The sequence below is a fragment of the Coregonus lavaretus genome (assembly GCF_964263955.1).
Source record: "Coregonus lavaretus genome assembly, chromosome: 9".
NCBI classification, from domain to species: domain Eukaryota; kingdom Metazoa; phylum Chordata; class Actinopteri; order Salmoniformes; family Salmonidae; genus Coregonus; species Coregonus lavaretus.
Genome location: NC_139996.1, coordinates 26,866,429 through 26,891,985, shown reverse-complemented (window position 1 = coordinate 26,891,985; position 25,557 = coordinate 26,866,429). Strand labels below are relative to the sequence as shown.

Below are 25,557 nucleotides of genomic sequence, written 5' to 3'. Positions count from 1 at the left end.
ATAATTTAATGTTAATTTCTCTACCATAAGTCGCCTCCAACGTTGTTTTAGAGAATTTGGCAGTACGTCCAACCTGCCTTACAACCGCAGACCAAGTGTAACCACGTCAGCCCAGGATCTCCACATCCGGCTTCTTCACCTTCGGAATAGTCTGAGACCAGCCACCAGGACAGCTGATGAAACTGAGAAGGATTTCTGTCTGTAATAATGCCCTTTTGTGGGGAAAAACTCATTCTGATTGGCTCGACCTGGCTCCCAAGTGGGTGGGCCTATGCCCTCCCAGGTCCACCCATGGCTGCGCCCCTGCCCAGTCTTGTGAAATCCATAGATTAGGACTTAATGAATTAATTTCAATTGACTGATTTCCTTTATATTAACTGTAACTCAGTAAAGTTGTTGCATGTTGCGTTTTATATATTTGTTCAGTGTATATATACTCGTTGTTGGGGTGGGATTGGTGTGGGGGTCTGTGGGTGGCTTTTGACCATTGCTTTCGATTACTCATGTCTAACTCATTGTTCTAAAAAAGTTTGGTCCAAATCGGATGTTAGGTGCTATATTTATTTCATATTATATGAATCCTATGAATTAAAATGCGTAATTTAGATGCAATCAATTAGCTTAATTTTGCAGAAATCAAATTATATTTCAACAACATAATGTTGCAGGAATGCTAATCTTACCTGTTTCTAACAACAGAAACAATTTCAGAACAATCTGAGATGGAGGGTGTTCAAAATCCTCTTGGTTCCTTTTAAGGTGGAACGACCCTTTATCCCTATCCATATAGGCCAATTCCAATGACTACAAAGGGTTAAATAGGACTGGCACGGTAATTGTATAATTGTGTAACCGTCATAACCGTAAAAATATATATACTGTATGTATAAAGCTATATATTTGTTTTGTTTTATGAACTTCATTTTCAAGTCGACAAACTTAACCCAAAAACAGTAAAGGTAAGCCTGGTTCACATTTAACGGCCGATATAAAGAGCAATGAGAAGAGAAAAAAATTGCCAGTTTTTAGAACGTTGTTGAACAAACAGCTGACTGAAGGGCTGCAGCGGAGTTGACATGAATGAGACTGTTTCTGTGGTAACATTGACTCTTTACAAAGTGATGAAACTTTGCTGCTCCTTGTTTTAGCAAGGTTTTGTAGCAAACAAGTATCATGTAATACATGCACCAAAAACAGGGCACACTGGCCCTGTTTAGACTTGACAGTTCATGCAGCTTTAGTATTCTGATCAAAGAGTTCTGATCATGGAATTCTGAACGCGTCATGCATCTACACCTACATTTTAAAGTGTCTACCGTGTCCAGAGTGTGCGTTTTCCCCGCGCTATATTAAACTGACAGAATGCATTTTACAAACGGTGGAATATGCAAAAATATGATAACACAACAACTGATAGCAGTAGCTAACTACTAACTAGCCAGCTAACCTCTGTAGCTAGCAAGAAACACTAAAGGGATCGCAAACTGGTTAGCATAACTCTAGCCAAACAAATTAGTTTTTCTAAATATTAGCTAGCTGGCTAGCATTTGAGGCCAGCAAACATGTTCCCCACACGCTAGGAATGTATTTCCTCCAACTTTGTAATGAAAAGGGGCCTCTCAGTCTCAAAACACACATTTTCTGGAGACTTGTGGGAGGAGTGCTGATATCGCCCACTGTATGCACTTTCGGTAGCCTGATTGCGTCCAGACTGAGGAGAAATCGGCACACAATGCATCCCTGACCACCAACTGAAGTGGTCACCCAGATCGGACACCATTAGACCAGAAATCGACTTTTGTGCGCCTAGAGCAGTCTTTTCAATGCGGTCTTTGTATTCTGATAGCAGAAGTTGCATGTAAGTGTCAAGCGTAAACACGACCTGAGACAGTCCGGAGCGGAGGAGAGGAGAAAATGTGCAACCAAAAAATATGTTATTATTTTATTAATAACAGTGACCCTAAATTCCATGACCATCAAAGCAATAGTGTTAAAGTGAGTGTGTGTGTGTGTCTGTGTGTGGGTTCAGATTCATGTGCGTGTGTCATTTCCTTTTTAATAACCAGCTGATTGTGTGATAACAGATGATTTAACCATAGAGATCCTATTAAATTACTAGAGGCTATGTAGGGCTGTGACGGTCACGAAATTTAGTCAGCCGGTGATTGTCAAGCAAATAACTGTCCATTAATTAACAAACACATTTAGCGTCTCCTGGCTTCCACACACAGCCTACAAGCCATTTGAAAAAGTATTATGTCCATGTAATATAGCCTACACCTTCACAATATATCCATTATTTATTTTAGACAGGTCTAAAGAAGCATGATATGAAGAAAATGTAGTCTATTTCAGAAGAAAAGAATAGCATCCGAGTTGTCCTGATGTGGCTATGCCAAATGGCTGTGGGCTACACTCGTTTATTTAGCAGACAAGATTTGATTATAATTCCGTGGCATTAATTTATATTATTTTATAGTATGAAGAAAACAATTGAACAAATCTGAATAAAATAGAAAGGATATTTTCTCAAACGATTTGAGGGAGTGCGCACATGCGGCAATTCTGTGTTGAGCGGTTAACAAAGAAATGGGTAATCCTATATGCTTAATTTAGTTATTCATGTAACATTAGTTGTTCTACAAACGTTGGGCTATATGTTTTGATTTTTAATACATTGTAAGGCTGCATGATGAGACTAATGATGATTCGAAAAAAGTCGCTTGAAAGGCATGAGCAGGCTGTACACACTCCAATAGTCTCTCATTCACAATTTGACAAGCATTTGATAATGCCTCGAATTTCACGGTGGCATCCCCTTTGTGGCCATAATGCACCCTAAAAAGATACATGCCTTTTGCGGCCCGGAGTGCTGCGTTGTGCCCTTCTCCCGGAGTGTGCTGCGCAATCCGAAGTGTCTCTCGTCACTTGATTTGGTCTTTCTCACAGGCTACAAGTTAAGACCGAAACATCAGGGACGCAACTGTGCACGTCCTTATCCAATTCCGAGGTGCATATTGAAGATATTGGATGAACTGTCTACATTTTACTTTTCGTCAGCCAACAAGATGAGTAGGCCTACCGGACAGCAAAAGCACTAGCCTATGTCAATCTACTATCCCCCATAGTACAAAAGTCGAGCTATTCTATTCTGTGCGAGAAATAGATATTCCAAACATAGTCTGGGACAGTTGTGGGATGCGATAGATCCCAAATTAATACAACCACTAGCATCAAAAAAGCATTTTTTATGCAGTGTGGCTTATGCAACAGATCAGAACATTTAGCTTAAAATGTTGATAAACTATTAGGCTATTTCATCACATTATAAGCGCAGCAATGCGCACATGGTAGTAGGCTATAAGCGCAAATGTTCCATTAGCGGAAAACACCATTTATCAAAAGTGAACGCAAATGTAATTATGCATGTAATGCCTTTATTATGAGGGTGCATTTTGTATGGTGAAAATGATCTTCTCCAAACTTGAAACTCACGCGCTGTTTATATATGCCAGTTAGGCTCTACACCCCTTGTAAAGTGGATTAATGTGCTTAATTTTAAGAAGTTATTTGGCCACTTTAGTTGTGATACAAACCTTATTAAAACATATGGGCTAGGCTACATGAGTTGTGCGACTATGATTCAAACAAGTCGCAAAAAAAAGGCATTGTTCCATATGCTGGGCATCATTCACAAGTGATAATATATAATTCACAAGTGATAGGCTAATATTGTCACCCATCAGACTATTCTTGATTTAATCTTGCCTTTACATATACTAAATAATATATGTGTGACATTTGTTTTGATTTAGAATGGACCATTATGCACCTGTATCCAAACAGGGGCAGCGGAAAAAATACATGGCATCTATGCACTTAAATAGTGAATGGAGAATGCTTTTCCCTGTGGTTTATTTTCATGCCAACCAGGTAGGCTATACTCCTGTTGTAAATATAAGCAATGTGCTTAATATTAGGAAAGTAGAGAAATAAATATAGTAGGCCTAGCCTATATAAAGCTGATGGGTTCCTCCTCTTTTTAAAAGCGGCCATCACTCTGTTTTCTCCTGCAATTGCATAGCCTATAGAAATGTTGTGCAACATGAGCTCATGGGCTCTCATGAAGTGTTTGATTAGATTTTCGATTACATTTCCATTGATGTCAGAGTGATTAGAGGGACAATATAGTGCTGAGTACCAGGCAGTTAGCAAGTTTGGTACGCTACTAATGAGCAGCAGCATCAGAGCTTGGAGAAGCCTAATTACCGTGACTAAATGCTAATGTGGAATTTGACTGCCTTCATGACTCGTGACCACAGGTGTGGCGGTAATACGGTCTCCGCAACAGCCCTAGGGCTATGTCATAAACCCTAAAAGTTCCATAATGGGGCAGCAGGTAGCCTAGCGGTTAGAGCGTTGGGCCAGTAACTGAAAGGTTGCTGGTTCGATTACCCGAGCCGACAAGGTGAAAAATATGTCTGTGCACTTGAGCAAGGCACTTAACCCTAATTTGCTCCAGGGGCGCAGTACTAAATGGCAGCCATCTTGGTCAGGGAGAAATCCAAAACCAGTCTGGAATGAATGGCAGTAGAGGCATAGGTAATGCATTGCTTTTACTTATGCAGGACAATAAAAGTAAGGCATGTGATGTCAGAAATTGTGTAATGGAATTATAGTCAACCTAAAATATTGTCATATAATTATAAATGCAGTTTATACAGGTTTTATACCAATTTTCTGTATAAATAGCCTCAACTACAGTGAGGGGTAAAAGTATTTGATCCCCTGCTGATTTTGTACGTTTGCCCACTGACAAAGAAATGATCAATCTATAATTTTAATGGTAGGTTTTATTTGAACAGTGAGAGACAGAATAACAACAAAAAATCCAGAAAAACGCATGTAAAAAATGTTATAAATTGATTTTGCATTTTAATGAGGGAAATAAGTATTTGACCCCCCCTCTCAATCAAAAAGATTTCTGGCTCCCAGGTGTCTTTTATACAGGTAACGAGCTGAGATTAGGAGCACACTCTTAAAGGGAGTGCTCCTAATCTCAGTTTGTTACCTGTATAAAAGTCACCTGTCCACAGAAGCAATCAATCAATCAGATTCCAAACTCTCCACCATGGCCAAGACCAAAGAGCTCTCCAAGGATGTCAGGGACAAGATTGTAGACCTACACAAGGCTGGAATGGGCTACAAGACCATCGCCAAGGAGCTTGGTGAGAAGGTGACAAAAGTTGGTGCGATTATTCGCAAATGGAAGAAACACAAAATAACTGTCAATCTCCCTCGGCCTGGGGCTCCATGTAAGATCTCACCTCGTGGAGTTGCAATGATCATGAGAACGGTGAGGAATCAGCCCAGAACTACACAGAAGGATCTTGTCAATGATCTCAAGGCAGCTGGGACCATAGTCACAAAGAAAACAATTGGTAACACACTACGCCGTGAAGGACTGAAATCCTGCAACGCCCGCAAGGTCCCCCTGCTCAAGAAAGCACATATACAGTGGGGAGAACAAGTATTTGATACACTGCCGATTTTGCAGGTTTTCCTACTTACAAAGCATGTAGAGGTCTGTAATTTTTATCATAGGTACACTTCAACTGTGAGAGACGGAATCTAAAACAAAAATCCAGAAAATCACATTGTATGATTTTTAAGTAATTAATTTGCATTTTATTGCATGACATAAGTATTTGATCACCTACCAACCAGTAAGAATTCCGGCTCTCACAGACCTGTTAGTTTTTCTTTAAGAAGCCCTTCTGTTCTCCACTCATTACCTGTATTAACTGCACCTGTTTGAACTCGTTACCTGTATAAAAGACACCTGTCCACACACTCAATCAAACAGACTCCAACCTCTCCACAATGGCCAAGACCAGAAAGCTGTGTAAGGACATCAGGGATAAAATTGTAGACCTGCACAAGGCTGGGATGGGCTACAGGACAATAGGCAAGCAGCTTGGTGAGAAGGCAACAACTGTTGGCGCAATTATTAGAAAATGGAAGAAGTTCAAGATGACGGTCAATCACCCTCGTTCTGGGGCTCCATGTAAGATCTCACCTCGTGGGGCATCAATGATCATGAGGAAGGTGAGGGATCAGCCCAGAACTACACGGCAGGACCTGGTCAATGACCTGAAGAGAGCTGGGACCAGAGTCTCAAAGAAAACCATTAGTAACACACTACGCCATCATGGATTAAAATCCTGCAGCGCACGCAAGGCCAGCTCATGTCCCGTCTGAAGTTTGCCAATGACCATCTGGATGATCCAGAGGAGGAATGGGAGAAGGTCATGTGGTCTGATGAGACAATATAGCTTTTTGGTCTAAACTCCACTCGCCGTGTTTGGAGGAAGAAGAAGGATGAGTACAACCCCAAGAACACCATCCCAACCGTGAAGCATGGAGGTGGAAACATCATTTCTTTGGGGATGCTTTTCTGCAAAGGTGACAGGACGACTGCACCGTATTGAGGGAAGGATGGATGGGGCCATGTATCGCGAGATCTTGGCCAACAACCTCCTTTCCTCAGTAAGAGCATTGAAGATGGGTCGTGGCTGGGTCTTCCAGCATGACAACGACCCGAAACACACAGCCAGGGCAACTAAGGAGTGACTCCGTAAGAAGCATCTCAAGGTCCTGGAGTGGCCTAGCCAGTCTCCAGACCTGAACCCTATAGAATATCTTTGGAGGGAGCTGAAAGTCCGTATTGCCCAGCGACAGCCCCGAAACCTGAAGGATCTGGAGACGGTCTGTATGGAGGAGTGGGCCAAAACCCCTGCTGCAGTGTGTGCAAACCTCGTCAAGACCTACAGGAAACGTATGATCTCTGTAATTGCAAACAAAGTTTCTGTACCAAATATTAAGTTCTGCTTTTCTGATGTATCAAATACTTGTACATGGACATGTACATGCCCTTCTGAAGTTTGCCAATGAACATCTGAATGATTCAGAGGAGAACTGGGTGAAAGTGTTGTGGTCAGATGAGACCAAAATGGAGCTCTTTGGAATCAACTCAACTCGCCGTGTTTGGAAGAGGAATGCTGCCTATGACCCCAAGAACACCATCCCCACCGTCAAACATGGAGGTGGAAACATTATGCTTTGGAGGTGTTTTTCTGCTAAGGGGACAGGACATCTTCACCGCATCAAAGGGACGATGGACGGGGCCATGTACCGTCAAATCTTGGGTGAGAACCTCCTTCCCTCAGCCAGGGCATTGAAAATGGGTCGTGGATGGGTATTCCAGCATGACAATGACCCAAAACACACGGCCAAGGCAACAAAGGAGTGGCTCAAGAAGAAGCACATTAAGGTCCTGGAGTGGCCTAGCCAGTCTCCAGACCTTAATCCCATAGAAAATCTGTGGAGGGAGCTGAAGGTTCGAGTTGCCAAACGTCAGCCTCGAAACCTTAATGACTTGGTGAAGATCTGCAAAGAGGTGTGTGACAAAATCCCTCCTGAGATGTGTGCAAACCTGGTGGCCAACTACAAGAAACGTCTGACCTCTGTGATTGCCAACAAGGGTTTTGCCACCAAGTACTAAGTCAAGTTTTGCAGAGGGGTCAAATACTTATTTCCCTCATTAAAATGCAAATCAATTTATAACATTTTTGACATGTGTTTTTATGGATTTTTTTGTTATTCTGTCTCACTGTTCAAATAAACCTACCATTAAAATGATAGACTGATCATGTCTTTGTCAGTGGGCAAACGTACAAAATCAGCAGGGGATCAAATACTTTTTTCCCTCACTGTATATGTAAACTGACCATAAATGTCTCAGATTTTATTTTCTTGGGAAGCTGTGAGTGCTATTTACGATAAAATAGTTGCATTTACAACTTTACAAGTCCTATCATCAACTGATTTGAGCCAGTTTGAATGGAATGTTGGCATATTGGCCGTTAATTTGAAAAGATCTATGGAATCATTCCTCTAAAACTGGCTGGCTAGCGAGCTAACACACATACAGTGCATTCGGAAAGTATTCAGACCCCTTGACTACTTCCACATTTTGGTACATTACAGCATTATTCTAAAATGGATTAAAAAAAATAATTCCTCATCAATCTACACACAATAAACCATAATGTCAAAGCAAAAACAGGTTTTTAGATTTGTTTTCATATGTATTACAAATAAAAAACAGAAACCTTATTTACATAAGTATTCAGACCCTTTGCTATGAGACTCGAAATTGAGCTCAGGTGCATCCTGTTTCCATTGATCATCCTTGAGCTGTTTCTACAACTTGATTGGAGTCCACCTGTGGTAAATTCAATTGGTTGGACATGATTTGGAAAGGCACACCCCTGTCTATATAAGGTCCCACAGTTGACAGTGCATGTCAGAGCAAAAACCAAGCCATGAGGTCGAAGGGATTTTCCATAGAGCTCCAAGACACGATTGTGTCGAGGCACAGATCTTGGTAAGGGTACCAAAAAGTTTCTGCAGCATTGATGGAAGAAGTTTGGAACCACCAAGACTCTTCCTAGAGCTGGCCGCATCTGTGGAGATGGGAGAACCTTCCAGAAGGACAATAATCTCTGCAGCACTCCACCAATCAGGCTTTTATGGTAGAGTGGTCAGACGGAAGCCACTCCTCAGTAAAAGGCACATGACAGCCCACTTGGAGTTTGCCAAAAGGCACCTAAAGACTCTCAGACCATGAGAAACAAGGTTCTCTGGTCTGATGAAGCCAAGATTGAACTCTTTGGCCTGAATGCCAAGTGTCAAGTCTGGAGGAAACCTGGCACCATCCCTACGGTGAAGCATGGTGGGGGCAGAATCATGCTGTGTATTGTGTGTAGATTGATGAGGGGGGGAAAACAATTGAATCCATGGCTGTAACGTAACAAAATGTTGAAAGAGTCAAGGGGTCTGAATACTTTACGAATGCACTGTACAGTGTGGATCAATTCTTCACATTCATTGTTTTACACAATATCTTATCACAGCACTGGCAAACCATAGTTGACCAACTCCCTGACAAACATGACTGACCATTGGACCATCATAAGAAGGTTCATGTCCATTCTTGTATTCTAATTCCTAATTCTGTGGGTTTAACTTTTAACTAGAACCTAGGATAGTGTCTGTGTATTTGTTTCCCTTTCTAAAATCTCTCTCTCTCTCTTCTCTTCCCTCCCTCCCTCCTCTCGCTCGCTCTCTCTGCTGCAGGTTTCAGTCTTGCCAGTGAGGATAGCCTCGGGAGAAGACCTACCCAAGAGAGATTGGTAAGGGTGGGGGGAGAGAGAGGAGAAGGAGAGAGGGAGAGAGACAGTATGGAGAGGAGGGTAAGAGAGTGTGGGAGACAGAATTTGTCACATACCAGTTTTCCCATACACACCTATCACAAAATAAAAGTAGTTGCCTGATCTGGTTGTGTGTGTTCCAGTTTGGAGGTGATGCGAAGGAGGATTCAGAAGCCTGGCGTTCCAGCTACACCCCACAGCCCTGGAGGCCAGAGGTACACTCTCTTATTCACCTCACAGGAATAATCCACCACCTGCCCAGGCTTGCTCAACCCCCCCCCCCCCCCCCCCCTCCCTCCCTCCCCCTCCCCCCTTGTGTAAGTGTGTGTATTTATGCCCTAGTGTATAGTAGGAATCAGTGTTTGAGCAGAATCTAAGTAGGAGTCATCACAGTGTGCTGCTGTGCATAGTTGGTAGAATCATATTTAAAAGGATTCACAGCTTTAATGGCTGCCAAAGGGGCTTCCACCAAGTATTAACTGTGGGGTGTGAAGATGTAAGCATTCAAGACATCTTAGTTAAAAAAATGTTTTTATACATTTGGACAATTTGCTAGAATTTTCTTTCACTTTGAAGATGTGGAGTATGTTGTGAAGATCTGTATGAAAAAAATCGAATGTAATCCCATTTTAGATTTCATTTTAAGGCAGCAAAATGTGAAGACAGTGCAGGGGGTGCGTGTGTATTCTTTCCCAAACCACCTCTGTACGAGTTCACAAAATTGTTTCTCAGAACATTTCTTACCATTCTCTCCTCTTCAGCAGAGCATTGTTATGGCTACCAAGCCTTCAGCAATGCTGTGCTCGAAAGCCAGAGAATTTACGCGTGTGAAAACAAAATTCGGACATTTAGATACTCATAAAATTCATGTCAGCCTACTGTTTGTCCCTAGCACAATATTCTGTGAGGCCTCTATTAGCCTATTCAACAAACATCACAGACAAATATACATAAGTATAGACAGGTAGGTTGTGACCAACAAAACCGATGTGTGCGCAACTTTGGGGCAAGACGGACAGGATTGGCTTTAAATCAAAGGATTATTGACATGTAAACTACATTTAGTCTCCAAGTGTTTACTGAAAACATACATTAATTTGCCCAATAAGCACTTGTTGAGCCTACTCGAATACATAACACACAGCCTTTAGCTTTTGTGATGTTGTCAACTAACCCTGTCTTTATATCCATCTACCAGTATTCAAGGAGTATTCAACATTCTATTCAGGAGGAAAATCATCAAACTATCCAGGTTCACCTGGTTTCTGTAAGACTGCAAAGCTGGGGTCCCAGTACACCCCATTTCCCACTTTAACAAAAAATAAGGATTATGTCCCTACAAAAGCTTTACATTCGCTATGTGTAGGCCTAGTCTAAACAGCATTATTTTAGATTATTTAGTTTAACACCACACTTTAGTTTTCCTGTAAATACAAACTTTTCTAAATAGTTTGTCATTCATTCAAAACCTTAGTTAAAATGCGTTACAAATGCTGAAGATTTATGATACCGTATATGTTTCATAGTATCCCCCCATCCAAAAATGTGTTTGCATGTCCCTTGAATACTTTAAACAAAACTTTTACAACAGAATGCAAATGCAGTCAACTCTCACACTCATTGTGACTGTATATTTTAAACATTAGTTTCAAATGACTAAGGAATGCCTTGTTAAGACCATTGATTTGTCCCACACAATCATAGAGTCGAAAGCTCTATATATTTCAATTGATTTATGAGCATTGGCTTTGCTCCAGAATTGTTTACCTTCTAACAGCGGTATTCCAAAATTTCACAAAAGCAGCGACTCGCTGAGAGAAGTCATTTTCTTTGGTATGTAGCCTACTCTATCTGTACGTTTAAAGTAGAGTCCTTCCACAACATTATCAAACTGTTTATTTTGTAATTTTTACCATAAAACCCATTTAAAGATATACCATATTTGTATTAAGCCCAAATCACACTTTAGTCTACTTAGCATATGGGTCTACCCCGTGTGATTTGGGCTTATGGAACCATACATATCGTCAACAATTGAACCAGAAGGTTTTTGTGTTAACACTTGCTAACTAAACTTCCAAAGTGTATTTTCGAAACATCATCTGATAGACCTGAGTACCGTGAAATTACGACTCTCTAAATGATTTTGTAACCAGTTATTTTCCGGGCTGTACACCATTTCACTGCTGCTGTATCTTATCTCTACATTTGATATTATTGATTTGTGTTTTCCCTGGTTTCGAACCAGGTTAAACCACCTTTTCATTAGATACAGTGGGGGGAAAAAGTATTTAGTCAGCCACCAATTGTGCAAGTTCTCCCACTTAAAAAGATGAGAGAGGCCTGTAATTTTCATCATAGGTACACGTCAACTATGACAGACAAATTGAGAAAAAATAATCCAGAAAATCACATTGTAGGATTTTTTATGAATTTATTTGCAAATTATGGTGGAAAATAAGTATTTGGTCACCTACAAACAAGCAAGATTTCTGGCTCTCACAGACCTGTAACTTATTCTTTAAGAGGCTCCTCTGTCCTCCACTCGTTACCTGTATTAATGGCACCTGTTTGAACTTGTTATCAGTATAAAAGACACCTGTCCACAACCTCAAACAGTCACACTCCAAACTCCACTATGGCCAAGACCAAAGAGCTGTCAAAGGACACCAGAAACAAAATTGTAGACCTGCACCAGGCTGGGAAGACTGAATCTGCAATAGGTAAGCAGCTTGGTTTGAAGAAATCAACTGTGGGAGCAATTATTAGGAAATGGAAGACATACAAGACCACTGATAATCTCCCTCGATCTGGGGCTCCACGCAAGATCTCACCCCGTGGGGTCAAAATGATCACAAGAACGGTGAGCAAAAATCCCAGAACCACACGGGGGGACCTAGTGAATGACCTGCAGAGAGCTGGGACCAAAGTAACAAAGCCTACCATCAGTAACACACTACGCCACCAGGGACTCAAATCCTGCAGTGCCAGACGTGTCCCCCTGCTTAAGCCAGTACATGTCCAGGCCTGTCTGAAGTTTGCTAGACTGCATTTGGATGATCCAGAAGAGGATTGGGAGAATGTCATATGGTCAGATGAAACCAAAATATAACTTTTTGGTAAATGTTTATGTTGGGTCATTGTCCTGTTGATAGTCCCACTAAGCCCAAACCAGATGGGATGGCATATCGCTGCAGAATGCTGTGGTAGCCATGCTGGTTAAGTGTGCCTTGAATTCTAAATAAATCACAGACAGTGTCACCAGCAAAGCACCCCCACACCAAAACACCTCCTCCTCCATGCTTCACGGTGGGAAATACACATGCGGAGATCATCTGTTCACCCACACCGCGTCTCACAAAGACACGGCGGTTGGAACCAAAAATCTCAAATTTGGACAAATTTCCACCGGTCTAATGTCCATTGCTCGTGTTTCTTGGCCCAAGCAAGTCTCTTCTTCTTATTGGTGTCCTTTAGTAGTGGTTTCTTTGCAGCAATTTGACCATGAAGGCCTGATTCACACAGTCTCCTCTGAACAGTTGATGTTGAGATGTGCCTGTTACTAGAACTCTGTGAAGCATTTATTTGGGCTACAATTTCTGAGGCTGGTAACTAATGAACTTATCCTCTGTAGCAGAGGAGACTGTGTGAATCCGTCCTTCATGGTCAATTTGCTGCAAAGAAACCACTACTAAGGGACATTCCTGTGACAGTCCTCATGAGAGCCAGTTTCATCATAGTGCTTGATGATTTTTGCAACTGCACTTGAAGAAACTTTCAAAGTTCTTGAAATGTTCCGTATTGACTGACCTTCATGTCTTAAAGTAATGATGGACTGTCGTTTCTCTTTGCTTATTTGAGCTGTTCTTGCCATAATATGGACTTGGCCTTTTACCAAATAGGGCTATCTTCTGTATACCCCCCCCCCCCCCCCCCTACCTTGTCACAACACAACTGATTGGCTCAAACGCATTAAGAAGGAAAAATATATACAATATTTTGATTTGTTTAACACCTTTTTGGTTAATACATGATTCCATATGTGTTATTTCATAGTTGTATGTCTTCACTATTATTCTACAATGTAGAAAATAGTTTAAAAAAAAGAAAAATCCTTGAATGAGTAGGTGTTCTAAAACTTTTCACTGGTAGTGTGTATCTACTTCGGGATTAACAAATAACAATATAATCTTTTCAAGCAGTGTTACCAACTAATTTTCAGGGGAACTTGCTAGAGGCGGGTTGATTTGTTGCTAAATGACGTTGTGATGTCATTGTGTGATGACGTCATTACATAATAACGTAAAACTGCATCATTACGTAGAATACACAATAACGTTATTCAAATTGACTGGCCATTTCGGCGACAAATATGATTTGACATTTGTTAGTTTAGATTTGTTTATTATCACATATTTTTATTTTTAAAAGTAATATAAACACAACACATTTTATACGATCAGATATTTATATTTTTAAGCGCAACACATTGAATTATTGAATGTATTTTCTTATTAATAAGTAAACTTACACATTCTGAACAATTATAGTTTTTTAAGCAGTGTATTGGTAGTTAACATGCTACCTAACTGATCAACAATTATAGGTACAAGCTAATAACAAGGTATATATGCTATCTTATTGAGATAGCAACTCACAATGCACTTTTGCAGCCAGGCACATGTGTTGTGACTGAGTATGTGACAGAGAAAATCGTTTTTGTGTAATTTAGAGGGAAAGTGCGTGCATTTTCGCGTTTGAGTCACTTTTCAAAAGTTGCTAAAAGTTCCAAATACTTTTTTTTAAAGTAGCTAAATTTGTTGCTAGGTGCTGTTTGAAAAAAAAGTTGCCTGGGTAGTCTGAAAAGTTGCTAAATCTAGCAACAAAATTGCTAAGTTGGCATCACTGCTTTCAAGTACGCAGCGCTGAGCTGTCATTTGTATTTTTACCATACAAAAAGTCCAATTTACAGTGGCTTGCGAAAGTATTCACCCCCCTTGGCATTTTTTTCTATTTTGTTGCCTTACAAACTGGAAATAAAATGGATTTTTTGGGGGGTTTGTATTTGATTTACACAACATGCCTACCACTTTGAAGATGCAAAATATATTTTTTTGTGAAACAAACAAGAAATAAGACAAAAAAACAGAACTTGAGCGTGCATAACTATTAATTAATCAATATTTGTAGAGCCACCTTTTGCAGCAATTACAGCTGCAAGTCTCTTGGGTATGTCTCTATAAGCTTGGCACATCTAGCCCCTGGGATTTTTGCCCATTCTTCAAGACAAAACTGCTCCAGCTCCTTGAAGTTGGATGGGTTCTGCTGGTGTACAGCAATCTTTAAGTCATACCACAGATTCTCAATTGGATTGAGGTCTGGGCTTTGACTAGGCCATTCCAAGACATTTAAATGTTTCCCCTTAAACCACTCAAGTGTTGCTTTAGCAGTATGCTTAGGGTCATTGTCCTGCTGGAAGGTGAACCTCCGTCCCGGTCTCAAATCTCTGGAAGACTGAAACAGGTTTCCCTCAAGAATTTCCCTGTATTTAGCGCCATCCATCATTCCTTCAATTCTGACCAGTTTCCCAGGAAAAACATCCCCACAGCATGATGCTGCCACCACCATGCTTCACTGTGGCGATGGTGTTCTAGGGGTGATGAGAGGTGTTGGGTTTGCGCCAGACATAGCATTTTCCTTGATGGCCAAAAAGCTCAATTTTAGTCTCATCTGACCAGAGTACCTTCTTCCATATGTTTGGTGAGTCTCCCACATGCCTTTTGGCGAACACTGAACGTGTTTGCTTATTTTTTTCTTGAAGCAATCTGGCCACTCTTCCGTAAAGCCCAGCTCTGTGGAGTGTACGGCTTAAAGTGGTCCTATGGACAGATCCTCCAATCTCTCGCTGTGGAGCTTTGCAGCTCCTTCAGGGTTATCTTTGGTCTCTTTGTTGCCTCTGTGATTAATGCCCTCCTTGCCTGGTCTGTGAGTTTTGGTGGGCGGCCCTCTCTTGGCAGGTTTGTTGTGGTGCCATTTTCTTTCCATTTTTTAATAATGGATTTAATGGTGCTCCATGGGATGTTCAAAGATTCTGATATTTTTTTAGAACCCAACCCTGATCTGTACTTCTCCACAAATTTGTCCCTGACCTGTTTGGAGAGCTCCTTGGTCTTCATGGTGCCGCTTGCTTGGTGGTGCCCCTTGCCTAGTGGTGTTGCAGACTCTGGGGCCTTTCAGAACAGGTGTGTGTGTGTGTGTGTGTGTGTATATGTATATATATACAGTGGGGAGAACAAGTATTTGATACACTGCCGATTTTGCAGGTTTTCCTACTTACAAAGCATGTAGAGGTCTGTAACTTTTTATCATAGGTACACTTCAACTGTGAGAGACGGAATCTAAAACAAAAACCAGAAAATCACATTGTATGATTTTAAGTAATTAATTTGCATTTTATTGCATGACATAAGTATTTGATACATCAGAAAAGCAGAACTTAATATTTGGTACAGAAACCTTTGTTTGCAATTACAGAGATCATATGTTTCCTGTAGGTCTTGACCAGGTTTGCACACACTGCAGCAGGGATTTTGGCCCACTCCTCCATACAGACCTTCTCCAGATCCTTCAGGTTTTGGGGCTGTCGCTGGGCAATACGGACTTTCAGCTCCCTCCAAAGATATTCTATTGGGTTCAGGTCTGGAGACTGGCTAGGCCACTCCAGGACCTTGAGATGCTTCTTACGGAGTCACTCCTTAGTTGCCCTGGTTGTGTGTTTCGGGTCGTTGTCATGCTGGAAGACCCAGCCACGACCCATCTTCAATGCTCTTACTGAGGGAAGGAGGTTGTTGGCCAAGATCTCGCGATACATGGCCCCATCCATCCTCCCCTCAATACGCTGCAGTCGTCCTGTCACCTTTGCAGAAAAGCATCCCCAAAGAATGCTGTTTCCACCTCCATGCTTCACGGTTGGGATGGTGTTCTTGGGGTTGTACTCATCCTTCTTCTTCCTCCAAACACGGCGAGTGGATTTTAGACCAAAAAGCTCTATTTTTGTCTCATCAGACCACATGACCTTCTCCCATTCCTCCTCTGGATCATCCAGATGGTCATTGGCAAACTTCAGACGGGTCTGGACATGCGCTGGCTTGAGCAGGGGCACCTTGCGTGCGCTGCAGGATTTTAATCCATGACGGCATAGTGTGTTACTAATGGTTTTCTTTGAGACTGTGGTCCCAGCTCTCTTCAGGTCATTGACCAGGTCCTGCCGTGTAGTTCTGGGCTGATCCCTCACCTTCCTCATGATCATTGATACCCCACGAGGTGAGATCTTGCATGGAGCCCCAGACCAAGGGTGATTGACCGTCATCTTGAACTTCTTCCATTTTCTAATAATTGCGCCAACAGTTGTTGCCTTCTCACCAAGCTGCTTGCCTATTGTCCTGTAGCCCATCCCAGCCTTGTGCAGGTCTACAATTTTATCCCTGATGTCCTTACACAGCTCTCTGGTCTTGGCCATTGTGGAGAGGTTGGAGTCTGTTTGACTGAGTGTGTGGACAGGTGTCTTTTATACAGGTAACGAGTTCAAACAGGTGCAGTTAATACAGGTAATGAGTGGAGAACAGGATGGCTTCTTAAAGAAAAACTAACAGGTCTGTGAGAGCCGGAATTCTTACTGGTTGGTAGGTGATCAAATACTTAAGTCATGCAATAAAATGCAAATTAATTACTTAAAAATCATACAATGTGATTTTCTGGATTTTTGTTTTAGATTCCGTCTCTCACAGTTGAAGTGTACCTATGATAAAAAAATTACAGACCTCTACATGCTTTGTAAGTAGGAAAACCTGCAAAATCGGCAGTGTATCAAATACTTGTTCTCCCCACTGTATGTATGTATGTGTATATATATATATATATATATATATATATATATATATATATATATATATATATACTGAGATCATGTGACAGTTAGATTGCACACAGGTGGACTTTATTTAACTAATTATGTGACTTCTGAAGGTAATTGGTTGCACCAGATCTTATTTAGGGGCTTCATAGCAAAGGGGGTGAATACATATCCACACACCACTTTTCCGTTCTATATTTTGTTAGAATTTTTTGAAGCAAGTAATTTTTTTCATTTCACTTAACCAATTTGGATTATTTTGTGTATGTCCATTACATGAAATCCAAATAAAAATCAATTTAAATTACAGGTTGTAATGCAACAAAATAGGAAAAACGCCAAGGGGGATGAATACTTTTGCATGGCACTGTACAATCCTTGCTTTGCTTTGTTTTCAAGCTTGATCTGTCCTGTAGGCCAGTGGTTCCCAAACTGTGGGGCGTGCACCCTAGGGAGGGAGCGAGGGGTTGTTGTCATTTTTTAGTCACTCAAATATCACATGAATACACATTAGACATGGCAAAATGTATAGGATTGCAAGAAAATTAGCTTTAAAACTGCAAAATGTTCTTTGCACCATATGACATAATGTGTAGAATTGCAGGAAATAAGCTTTAAACCTGCAAAATTCTCTCCACTGACAAGAGGGGGTGTGAACAGTTTGTGCCGTGAACAGTGCTTGTGCCCATAGGGGCGTGCAGGATGTTCCCCAATGCTGGAAGGGGGGCCCTGAGTGAAACATTTTGGGAACCCCTGCTATAGGCTACATTCATTAAATTATAGGTAGTTATAATTTCTATCTAAAAATAAAACATTCTGTACCCCCAGGATTATCCAATAAGTGTTTTAGATTACACATGCTACTATTTTTATTTACTCTATATCCCAGAGTCCCAAGTGTGGCTCCCCAAAATAAGGTTTTAATGACACATTTTTTAAATTATAACTAGTTCACATGTGGAGGCTTCACCCTCCCCTTTACTTTCTCCTTATTGGAAGGCATTGTTATGTATTTTAGTCTTACTCCAAAGTTTTACAGTATTTATTACCTATCTCCATTGGATATTCTTCATTTGCTTTACACTCATTAGACCTATTATTTTGAGATGAATATGTAATGCGCCCAAATTATTAAATACATCAGCCATACACTGAGTCTACAAAACATTAGGAACACTTTCCTAATATTGAGTTGAACCCCCTTTTGCCCTCAAAACAGCCTTAATTCATCGGGGCATGGACTACAAGGTGTCAAGCATTCCACAGGGATGCTGGCACATATTAACTCTAATGCTTCTCACAGTTGTGTCAAGTTGTCTGGGTGTCCTTTGGGTGGTGGATCATTCTTGATACACACGGGAAACTGTTGAGCGTAAAAAACCCAGCACCTTTGCAGTTCTTGACACACTCAAACCGGTGCGCCTGGCACCTACTACCATACCCCGTTCAAAGGCGCTTAAATCTTTTGTCTTGCCCATTCACCCTCTGAATGGCACACATACACAATCCATGTCTCAATTGTCTCAAGGCTTAAAAATCCTTCTTTAACCTGTCTTCTCCCCTTTATCTACACTGATCTGAAGTGGATTTAACATCAATAAGGGATCATAGCTTTTACCTGGATTCACCTGGTAAGTCTGTCATAGAAAGAGCAGGAAATAGAGGAACTAACAATACAGATAGCAATAAAAAACGGTACCATAGAGGCACAGAATAAGTTAGCGGAAAAATTAAAAGAACTGGAGGAACTTATTCAAGAAAGATCAAGTGTAATATATTACTAAAAATAAAGCAAACTGGCTGGAATATGGGGAAAAATGCACCATATAATCTGTTTATCTTCAAATTAGAAATGTTACCAAAAATAATTAACAGAAACTTGTTACAAATGACTGTCATCCATGATTCACTAAACAATATTTTGAAAGGGGAAGCAAAGTACTTTAAGCATATGTTTTAGTTTCAGTCTCCACTAACTGAAGTTAATTGTGAGGATTTTTTTTCTATTAATAGTGTAAAATGAACAGCTGTACAGAAAGACTCATGTGAAGGCCAAATTACAGAAGAGGAACTTCTAGATGCAATTAAATCCTTTAAGTCAGGAAAAACTCCAGGGCCGGATGGCATACCAGTTGAGGTATATCAAACCTTTTTCGATGTAATCAGAGGTCCGTTATTAGCATGTTTTAACCACTCCTATAAAAATGATTAACTATCAGATACTGAACAAGAAGGTCTGATTTCACTATTACTGAAACAGAACCAAGGTGGTAAATATAAAGATCCAGTCCACCTAAAAAACTGGAGGCCCCTTACACTTCAGTGTTGTGATGCAAAAATTCTAGCCAAATGCATAGAATTAAAAAGGTGTTGTCGGATATTATTCATCCTAATCAGACAGGTTTTTTACATGGACCATGCATTGGAGATAATATAAGACAAGTACTGGAAACAATAAAACAGTATGAAAAATGTGGTAACCCAGGCCTTTTACTCATAGCTGATTTTGAAAAGGCCTTATATATAAACTAGAGTTTGTATATATAAATGCCTGGACTATTTTAATTTTGGAGAATCTCTTATACAATGGGTTAAAGTTATTATACTAACCCCAGATGTAAAATAGCAAATAATGGCTACTTCTCAGAAAGTATTAAACTGTCAGCCTCATACAGGATCTAGATAATTTCTCAAACCTCTCTGGAGTACAACCAAATTATGATAAGTGTACTATATTACGTATTGGATCACTAAAAAATAAAACTTTTACATTACCGTGTAGTTTACCAATAAAATGGTCTGACGGTGAAGTGGACGGACTCGGTATTCATATCCCGAAAGAAAGAAATGATCTCACTACAATACATTTTAATGGAAAGTTAGCAAAAATAGATACGCTCTTGCTACCATGGAAGGGTAAATACGTGTCTATTTGTGGAAAGATCACCCTGATTTAATTATTTAGTTATATCCCAGTTTACCTAATTACTTATGGCCCTGCCTACACCCAACGACTTGTTTTAGAAATATTCCACTTTATTTGGAGAACGACAAGCCAGACAAAAATGTAAAAATGTAAAAATAACCGGGCCTAATATTATGGTTAAATTCAAATATACTAATTGATGAAAAACCATTATAAAAAATAAAGGTATAATCTTTAATGATATCATAAATAGGTCACAAATGCAGCTAACAAATATACTGAACAAATACATAAACGCAACATCCAACAATTTCAAAGATTTGACTGAGTTACAGTTCATATAAGGAAATCAGTCGATTGAAATACATTCATTAGGCCCTAATCTATGGATTTCACATGACTGGGAATACAGATATACATCAGTTGGTCATAGATACCTTAAAAAAAACAAAAAGTAGGGGTGTGGATAAGAATGGGCCAAAATACGAGCAACAGTGTGTGAAAACCTTGTGAAGACTTACAGAAAACGTTTGACCTGTGTCATTGCCAACAAAGGGTATATAACAAAGTATTGAGAAACTTTTGTTATTGACCAAATACTTATTTTCCACCATAATTTGCAAATAAATTCATTAAAAATCCTACAATGTGATTTTCTGGATTTTTTCCCCCTCAATTTGTCTGTCATAGTTGATGTGTACCTATGATGAAAATTACAGGCCTCTCTCATCTTTTTAAGTGGGAGAACTTGCACAATTGGTGGCTGACTAAATACTTTTTTTCCCCCACTGTATGTCACACCTGTCAGGTGGATGGATTATCTTGGCAAAGGATAAATGCTCACTAACAGGGATGTAAACAAATGTGTGCACACAATTTGAGAGAAATTTGCTTTTTGTGCGTATGGAACATGTTTGGGAATCTGTTATTTTAGCTCATGAAACATGGGACCAACACTTTACATTTTGCGTTTATATTTTTGTTCGGTGTATATGGAAATGTCTGCTCTATCCAAAATTATATCCAACTGATTGCAGCATTACCGCAAAAAATGGAGGAGGCAAGTGGAAGTGGAAGTGTGATAATGTAAGGAACTTGTCTGTCGGCCCTCCATTAAAGACCAAAATTGGTTAAAGAAAATTGTGAAAAAAAATAAAATAAGTATATCAGTTTCATTTAAGGACCTAAAAATTGACGTACAAAATTGACAGCTGCACCATACAGGTTGCAAAATAGTTGGGAAGAAATGTTCGATGTGCCGCTTCCATGGCACATAGTTTATGAACTAATACACAAAACAACAACGGATTGAAAACTTCGTTTTTCAATTTAAATTATTATACAAAATTCTTGCAACCAATAGAATGTTATGCATATGGGGGATACAACCATCCCAGCTCTGCAGATTTAGCTGCGCAGAGACCGAATCATTAGATTACTTGTTTTGGTACTGCCCATATGTAGGTTGTTTCTGGTCGCAGGTTCAGGAATGGCAAAGAATTGCAACGTTTACCTGGAGCTAACTTATAAAATAGCATTGCTGGGTGACTTATAAAGCCATAGTCAATCTATCAATACTATAATAATACTCTTAGTAAAAATGTTCATATTTAATTTAGGATCTGTAGAAACTATGAGAATGGAAAGGTTCAGACCTTTTGTGAAACAGCACAGTTAAAAAATAAATTTAATTTAGAATCAAAACTGGATGGTTTTCAGAGATAGATGGGAAGAGTTGAGGATAGCTGAAGGATGGGACTAAAAATCTAAAAGCGATAACTCGTAAAATATACAGTGTCTGTAAAATTTATATAGTATGTAAGCTGGAAGTAGAAGCCTAAGTATTGTTGTCCATTAGTTTACTCCAATTAGGGGAGGGGTGGTAGGGTTAGGGGAAAATTAATAAAGGAAAATATATTTCATTAGTTTACTCCAATTAGAGGAGGGGTGGTAGGGTTAGGGGAAATTAAGAAAGAAAGAAAATATACTTATATATTTTCTAATGTTTTGTACACTCAGTTCACCAAATGTAAAACTAGTAACTGTATTGTTTGAACTACTCCTTACAGATTTTTCAAACCAATCACAATCGTGCAATTTGTCAGACAACTCAAAGAGCTTCACATTAAAAATAGATGAGTATGTCAGAAATTTCACATATCAATACGGCTTCCTTCTCAGCCTTACCTTTCTTATTTTTCTACCAAACGCTCCAGCCATTCGCCCGGCTGGCCATTCACATCCCACCGTCCTTTCTCCATTTTGTCACGTGTTTTAGCAACTTTGTTCTACTCCACTGACAATTGGTAGAGTAAGTTCAAATATAATTTTATCCTACATTCATGACAGACTAGGGATGTTTAGTTTCCGTCGATGTAATAATGCGTGGCCCTGCTGTCCAGGGAGTGAATATCATGGCCACATTGGGACTAGTTGCCACCAAGCTAACTGACTGTAGCCACCAAGCTAACATTCTAAGCCACCAAGCTAATGACTAATCATTAGCATCTCTGCTGTTAACTGAGGACAGCTCCTCTCTTCGAGAGGCTTTGGATCTGACCTGCTTAATTCACACACACACAAACGCACTCACTCACACAGCTCAGATATCTGTCTGTCTTGTGCGTGTGATGGAGAGAGGGAGTGTTTTATGGTGTCACACTGTCATGTGTTCTCCCCCCCCAGTATAAGGGTCAGGCTAATCTCCATATCTTTGAGGACTGGTGTGGCAGCTCTACAGCTCAGCTCCGCAAAAACCTGCATTACCCGCTTTACCCACACGTGAGTCACACACAGTTCCCCAGCCAACATATACACATGACATGCCATAGTTCAACTGAAGCCTACACCCATTACTTTCTCACTCTCTCCTCTAGTCTAGAACCACAGTAAAGAAGCTGGCTGTTTCTCCCAGATGGACGAACTACGGCCTCAGGATCTTTGGCTATCTCCACCCCTATACCGACGGTATTGTTTTATTTTGGAAATCTGTTCCAAAGTTTTCCCAGATATATGTGATCGTATACACATGTAAGCAAGGTTTGAAATGATTGTTTTAGTCAAATATTATATCTGTTTGGGCTTCTTGCAGTCAATTTGCAGTCTACAAATAAATTATTTGTAATTATGTTCCATGCCCCAAGGCTTTTAACAACTGTGTTTGGTGCAGTAAGACAGCCATTCAGATATACGATCAGGTCTGACAACTTTACATGACACAGGGCGACTGAACCACAGGGAACACCTAATTCAAATAATTATCTGTCAAGATTTGTCATCTCTGTGTGTCTGTTTGTTCCAGGTGAGTTTGTGTTTGCGGTGAGCTCTGATGATAACTCTGAGTTCTGGCTGAGCCGGGATAACTCTCCACTCAACCTGCAGCTACTGGCCTGGATCGGCAAGGTGGGCTCTGAGTGTGTGTGTCTGTTTGGACCTGCATACCTGAGATGGCTACAGTGACTGTAATGAGTGTGTTTATTTGGGGTTCTGGCAGCTCTCTGACTATGTGTGGTGTTTTTCAGACTGGTATGGCGTGGACGGCTCCTGGTGAGTTTGGGAAGTACGCCAGTCAGACATCCAGACCAGTTAGGTGAGTCGGCTAAACACTGTGTGGGTGTGTGTATTAGTGAAGGATATGATTGCAGAAGTTTGGGGGGTAACAAAATTCTGTATGAATCTATTTGTCTCAAATGAATAACTGAAAATGCACCCAAACACAGGGCTGAGAGTTATTTTTAGCAGAGGTTGTTATTTCTTCTTTTGGTGCCTTGGAGCTATGGCACTGAGCCAGGATGAACACACACATTCACAAATGCACAAACAAACACACCTCTGAGGTGTGTGTGTGTGTGTGTGTATGAACAATGATGGATGGTGCAGGGAGACATGGGTTTGATCCTGACAAAGGAATCTGTCACAACAACCATAATCAAGCATGGACCACATGCTAGAGAGGGGTAGTGTAGAAAGAGGGAGGGAGGGGGACAGGGAGCGAGAGAGGTTAAAGGAGGTGATAGTCAGGTATAGGCAGGAGAGTGGAAGGAGGGAGAGGTAGCTTTGGAAGGGGGAGGGAGAAAGGCATTGACGGTTAAGGGGCATAACATGACAGGCATCTACAACCACCTATCAGAAACTAGCATTGTGTGTGTTCTGCAGGCTGTCAGTTCAGAGGAGGTACTTCTTTGAGATCATCCATAAACAGAACGACAGAGGAACAGACCACATAGAGGTGGCGGTGAGTTTCCCCTCTTCTCTACTCTTTCCTCTCTGTGTGTGTGTGTGCGCATCTGGGCAGTAGTATTAAGTGTGTGTGTGTATTTGTTTTGACACAGTGGCAGCTGAACCAGGAGGGTCTAAGGTTTACAGTCATCAGCTCCAAGTACATATCCCTCTACAGCAGTGAGTACACACACACACACACACACACACACACACACACACACTAGCTATCCAATATTTCTAACTAATTTTAACTACCTAACCGTTATTTCAGACATGTATTTCAGATGTGTGTGTGTGTGTACAGATGAGTCTGCTCTGAGGATGAGTGACATCACTCATGTACCCCAAACGGCTGCTAGTCACACCCGCTCGTCTAGTAAACAGCCCGACAACCAGCTGAGCAACCAGCCCGCAGCCGACATGCTGAGAGTCGACCCACGCGACACCCTCTACCAGAGTAAGACCTTACACTCTCACACACAACACTACAGTCGTTAGCTTGAACAAATAACAACTCTGTGTGTGTGTGTGTAGTCCCTGCCTTAGACAGTAGGTTCCTACAAGGTGTGTTACCTGACTGCTCCTATAAACCCAGCTACATCATCAAAGGTTTCCCTCTGCTGCGATACCAGGGCCTGCAGTTTGTAAGTACCGTAAATATTACACCTTGAATCCCTATAACTAACAGAAATGAGCGTGTTATTACCATGTTGTTTGTGTGTTTCCAGGTCCACATGTCCTACATCTATCCCAACGACTACACACGGCTCACACACATGGAGACAGACAACACCTGCTTCTACCACGACAGTCCTCTATACCTGGACAGGTGAGGAGGGGAGGGAGAGGGGCTGGGAGAGGGAAAGGGAGAGTGTTTGTATTGTTATTAAGTAGAACTGACAGTGAAATGTGTAACCTCTCTATGGCTCTGGTCTGAGCAGTGGCTTATCCTGTATGAGGTCATTACCATTACCAACCAGCAGAGGGCAACGTGCTATCACTGAAGTTATGGATAATGGTGTTAGAGAGAGATGATGAGAACATTCCCTCTCTACCCCCCTCCTTATCTCCACTCTCTAGGTATGGGTTTTCCAGGTACATGAGGCTGGATGAGCCAGAGGGGCAGGAGGGAGAGAGCCGAGCCAGAGGTAGGAGACACACACATTGTTCTTCGGTTAAAAAGTATATGAACTGTCGTGGGTCGGCCTTCGTTTTATTTTAAC

General features: G+C 40.8%; 1 protein-coding gene across 1 annotated transcript in view; it reads left to right on the top strand.

Annotated features, from left to right (window-relative positions):
- Nucleotides 1–25,557, top strand: part of b4galnt3b (beta-1,4-N-acetyl-galactosaminyl transferase 3b) — a 37,260-nt gene that overhangs the window by 7,606 nt on the left and 4,097 nt on the right. The window contains exons 2-13 of the mRNA XM_084168794.1: nt 9,202–9,257; nt 9,419–9,490; nt 22,799–22,894; nt 22,990–23,080; nt 23,415–23,515; nt 23,635–23,702; nt 24,269–24,347; nt 24,445–24,511; nt 24,639–24,791; nt 24,869–24,978; nt 25,063–25,163; nt 25,415–25,482. Coding sequence (XP_084024920.1) covers nt 9,202–9,257; nt 9,419–9,490; nt 22,799–22,894; nt 22,990–23,080; nt 23,415–23,515; nt 23,635–23,702; nt 24,269–24,347; nt 24,445–24,511; nt 24,639–24,791; nt 24,869–24,978; nt 25,063–25,163; nt 25,415–25,482 — 1,062 coding nt within the window. The remainder of the gene's footprint in view (nt 1–9,201; nt 9,258–9,418; nt 9,491–22,798; nt 22,895–22,989; nt 23,081–23,414; nt 23,516–23,634; nt 23,703–24,268; nt 24,348–24,444; nt 24,512–24,638; nt 24,792–24,868; nt 24,979–25,062; nt 25,164–25,414; nt 25,483–25,557) is intronic.